Source organism: Sycon ciliatum, chromosome 1 (assembly GCF_964019385.1).
Source record: "Sycon ciliatum chromosome 1, ocSycCili1.1, whole genome shotgun sequence".
NCBI lineage: Eukaryota > Metazoa > Porifera > Calcarea > Leucosolenida > Sycettidae > Sycon > Sycon ciliatum.
In genome coordinates this window covers 47,510,490-47,514,760 of record NC_088643.1, presented here as the reverse complement: position 1 = coordinate 47,514,760, position 4,271 = coordinate 47,510,490, and the positions used below count along the sequence as shown (strand labels likewise).

The following is a 4,271-nucleotide window of genomic DNA, read 5'->3' as shown; positions in this document are numbered from 1 at the left end:
AGAGTAACAAAAAAGTGTAGCCTCGTTACATTGCTAACTCGTGTCATGAAGTATCTAAATTGTTATCATAAATCTCATCCATTTGGTTTGTCTTTGACGATGTAACGTTGACTCTATTAAAGGGGAAGTTAAGGCAAAAATCAAAATTTCACCAGTTGTAGACTTCGGGGTGCTGAGTCGAATGGTCTTGGTCCGAGAAAGCTGAGACGCTCCCTTCCTACTTAAATCCCAATCGAACTCGCGCACTTCCACCGAAACTGGGTGACTGTGCCCTACTAGATGGGGATTTGTATGCAAAATGTCACTAAAAGCGCCATTTCGTTCTTATAAAAGCACGGATGACCGCGATTGGCCCATATGTTGTACTCTTTTGGACGCTGAGTCGACTGGTTTTGGTCCGAAAAGGCTGCGATGCAGCGTTCCTCCTTTATTCCCAATCGAACATGGTTGAACAAGCGGTCACGTGCTCCTGGGTGCCCAAATCACCTGGTCACCACGCCAGCAAGCGACAACTACTTTCACACCAAGGTTCAACTCGAGTTCAACTCGAGTGACAGGACTGCACCCAAAAAAGGTCGAACAGGCTAGTATAGTAGTAAGTTGTACCCTGCAGGCACGGTGACCAGATGACTGGTGTACGCAGGAGCACGTGACCGCTTGTTCAACCATGTTCGATTGGGAATAAAGGAGGATCGCTGCATCGCAGCCTTTTCGGACCAAAACCAGTCGACTCAGCGTCCAAAAGACTACAAGTTCATATGGGCCAATCGCGGTCATCCGTGCTTTTATAAGAACGAAATGGCGCTTTTAGTGACATTTTGCATACAAATCCCCATCTAGTAGGGCGCAGTCACCCAGTTTCGGTGGAAGTGCGCGAGTTCGATTGGGATTCAAGTAGGAAGGGAGCGTTTCAGCTTTCTCGGACCAAGACCATTCGACTCAGCACCCCGAAGACAACTGGTGAAATTTTGATTTTTGCCTTAATTTCCCCTCAAAGAACGTCAAAAATTCAGAATTTTGACATTTTCCTTTGGCTATTGAAGGGTTAAGGTCTGAGGCCAAAGGACAGGTACATGTACATGTAGGTGTGTTAACGTGTTAGCAGTGAGACTGAGACTTGAGAGCAATGAGTGCATGGGCAACCATGGTAATAACATAGGGTAGTTTCACAGTAGACCGCGGCGGGCTGTTTTTATTCAGAACTCCGAGTTTCACAATTGAACCATCTGATCCTCAGACCAGGGTAGTTTCCACGGTTTCTGAACCTCGGTAGTGCGCAGGGAGTTGTCAAATACAGGTATTTGACAACTCCCTGGTGGTGCGGCATTGTCCGTGCTTGCAGCCATGTCCTCCGAGAAGTAGTAACAGTACACAGCAACGGTAACCCATTAGTTATCACTTATCAGGTTATAGTAAGTGTACGTCTTGCTTGTGAGTTTACCATGCAGGTAAGTGACAAGGGCAGCATATATTACGAGGCCATTCAGGAAGGACACAATGTACCCCCCCCCCCCCACTACAGTGTGTCCTCCAATCTGTATTTCGTATGCTGCCATTGTCATGGTTGATAAATATGGTGGTAAAGACACACCCGGCAACATGGCGGTAAACACACGCCTGCCCACACACGCTCTTGCCCCTTACCACCATATTTATCAACCATAAGTACAGCTGCAGTGGTGTCTTCAACTTCATTCTGCCATTGTCATGCCTAGGCTATAGTGTATACATCTACATGACTGTATGTCGGACAGTCCCTATGTATGTCGATGCTACAATGAAGGCACAGGCTAGAGTCAAAATAAGTGCAGTACTTCCATGTCTGCAATCCAAACTATGCCTGGCTTTGGAGGCAGTTGGGGGCTTCAATAGGAACCTTAGCACTGGCATACGAGTGTGAGACGAGTACGAGTTGAATACATTATAATTATTCCGTTACAGTCAAGGATTCGTAAGAGCTCTGTAGAAAGCCTCATTTATACGAGTACACATGCCTCTTCATTGCTCGGCTGCTGCTCTGATCCGAGTGGAGTTCTGTCTCGCACCCATCTGCAAACGTGAAAGGTCTAAAGTGTCTCACGAGTCACGAGAGATACTGATTATAACAACACTGATCATGCGCACTTACTATTGTCTCACCAGGTCTGGTGTTGATGTCACCAGGTCTGGTGTTGATGACGGGCATACAGTATAGTGAGACTCGCCTTGTACTCTTTTTTTAAAGTACTCTGATTAGATGCACACTTGCACTGAGTATGTTGGGATAAGACTGAGTACCTCGGATACGATCCTAGGAAGTTTACTGTTCCCCATGGAAGGTGTTTTATCAAAGTTCCACCGTATCCCAGAGTTATACCATGTAAGTTAGCTAGGAAAATCTGCAAGGGGGGCAGGGGCAGAAGAGTATACAATGTAAGAGCATACTAGTAGCCTGGAATGCAAAGTATTATTATTAGTACTCGAGTCCCTACACATATTGATACAATAGCAAGAGTCCATAACCCCCCTGGCTATGGACTCTTGACAATAGTAATAAATTTTAAAAGCGCTATCCAAGTCATTTGACCTTGGATACGCGGACTATCTTGGCTAGTTTTAAAGCGTGCAGCGTGCGTGCTTGGGTCCTTGGGGTATGTTCTGTAATTTCACTCTATTGCACCCACAGTCGGAGGGTAGACCTTTTCCCCCAGGAGAACAATGCTGGCTCTGCGGAAAACGGGTCTAAACAGTACTCAACTTTACACCTCCGATAAAGGGCGCAAGCACTCGGATTCTAAAAGCTCAGTGCTAGGTAAGAAGGGGGTGATGTGTGTTGTATTGAGTCTATTGACAGTCTGTGTGGCTGGGTTTCATGCTAGTGTCCATACAGCCAGACAGTCCACATGATGCACCTCTCATTGACAAGCGCAGGAATGCTGTTCTCATATTTTTCAGTACGCCATCCAATGTCCATACTCGTACACTGAACAGCAGATGCACTTTTAAAGTATGCTAAAACAGGCCTAAGGAAACAACGTTACCAGGAATGCTCTAAGGAAGCAACGTTACCAGGAATGCTCCAGGGCAACGTGTATAAATCTTGACTAAGCACACATCAGTGGCAATGCGTATCCACGCCTTCTAACAGAATAGTTCAAAATTTAAGACAGGCTCTAATCAAGACCGACTGTGTGGATGGAGTAGGCTGAAAGTAAAGAATTGAAATACTACTAAAAAGAAACAACATTAAACAGTGCTGATAGCGTCTCACCTCGCTCACACTTAACTAAGCCTTCACTCAGAAAGATGACTTCCGAGAAACTAGTCGACTCCATACACCTCAATGCATATGGACAGAAATCACCTAAAATGTACAAACATATACAATACAATACAATACAATAGTAAAGTCTAGACATGCAACAATATCAAATCAGCATCAAGTCGATGTAGCAGTTCAAAATGCAACAGTTACGTCTCCACAAAAAAGACCAGCTCCAGCACACCAATAGAAAGAAAGCACTTCACTCGGCATGGGGAAACGCTGAAGAGAGAGAGAATATTATATCACTGGGGCATACACTGCTGGTGCGGTGGTCTCAGCATGAGCACGCCATACCTCGTTGTACACAAAAGCAGCTGTCAGTACATGGCTCTTGCGATCGTCAGGAGCACCACTCACTCCAACTCAGTCTCCTGACTCAACCATGAGTAGCTCAGACAAACCAGGACGGGCCGAGCTCCGGAATATCTAGAGTCACAAACGAATTTATCCGTTTCAGCAGAACTGGCAACAAGTTCAAGAAAAGGCGATATGCCTACTTTTTAAAAGATGGCTGCAATGAGATGATACTTGACGGCATAAGCTAATGACCCTGTCATGTTCTGGCTAAGAAAGCATGGCCCAGGCAACATACCGCAGTTCCCTGATTAGTCGCGTACAAGTCGCACCCCTCGTGTTAGGGTCTCTGGCATAACGTTTTAGTGTGTTCACTTGGGTAGGAAAGTCTTATGGTACTTAGAAAATGTTGAACAGTCTCTGATGTGATGACAGCTACACCATAGCTCAGTGGTTAGAGCATCGCTGGCCTCAAGCGAGGGTCCCTGGTTCCAGTCCTGGTGATGACAGTCAATTTTTTCTTCTTCAAACGTTCCCGTTTGCATCTTTCCCTCAAACCAATAGATACGGTACTTCTACTTATTCACTTTGGTAAGTATATTCACCCGCAGCATGATGGACCATTGTTTGTTTGCCCTCGTTTCATCCTCATAATATTGCAGCAACCAAGATT

The 4,271-nt window shown here is 45.5% G+C and overlaps 1 protein-coding gene across 1 annotated transcript in view; it reads right to left on the bottom strand.

Annotated features, from left to right (window-relative positions):
* Nucleotides 1-2,913: 2,913 nt before the first annotated feature.
* The window catches only part of LOC135829703 (rapamycin-insensitive companion of mTOR-like), a 40,683-nt gene continuing 39,325 nt past the window's right edge, over nucleotides 2,914-4,271 (bottom strand). The window contains exon 40 of the mRNA XM_065342098.1: nucleotides 2,914-3,730. Coding sequence (XP_065198170.1) covers nucleotides 3,668-3,730 — 63 coding nt within the window. The 3' untranslated portion in view covers nucleotides 2,914-3,667. The remainder of the gene's footprint in view (nucleotides 3,731-4,271) is intronic.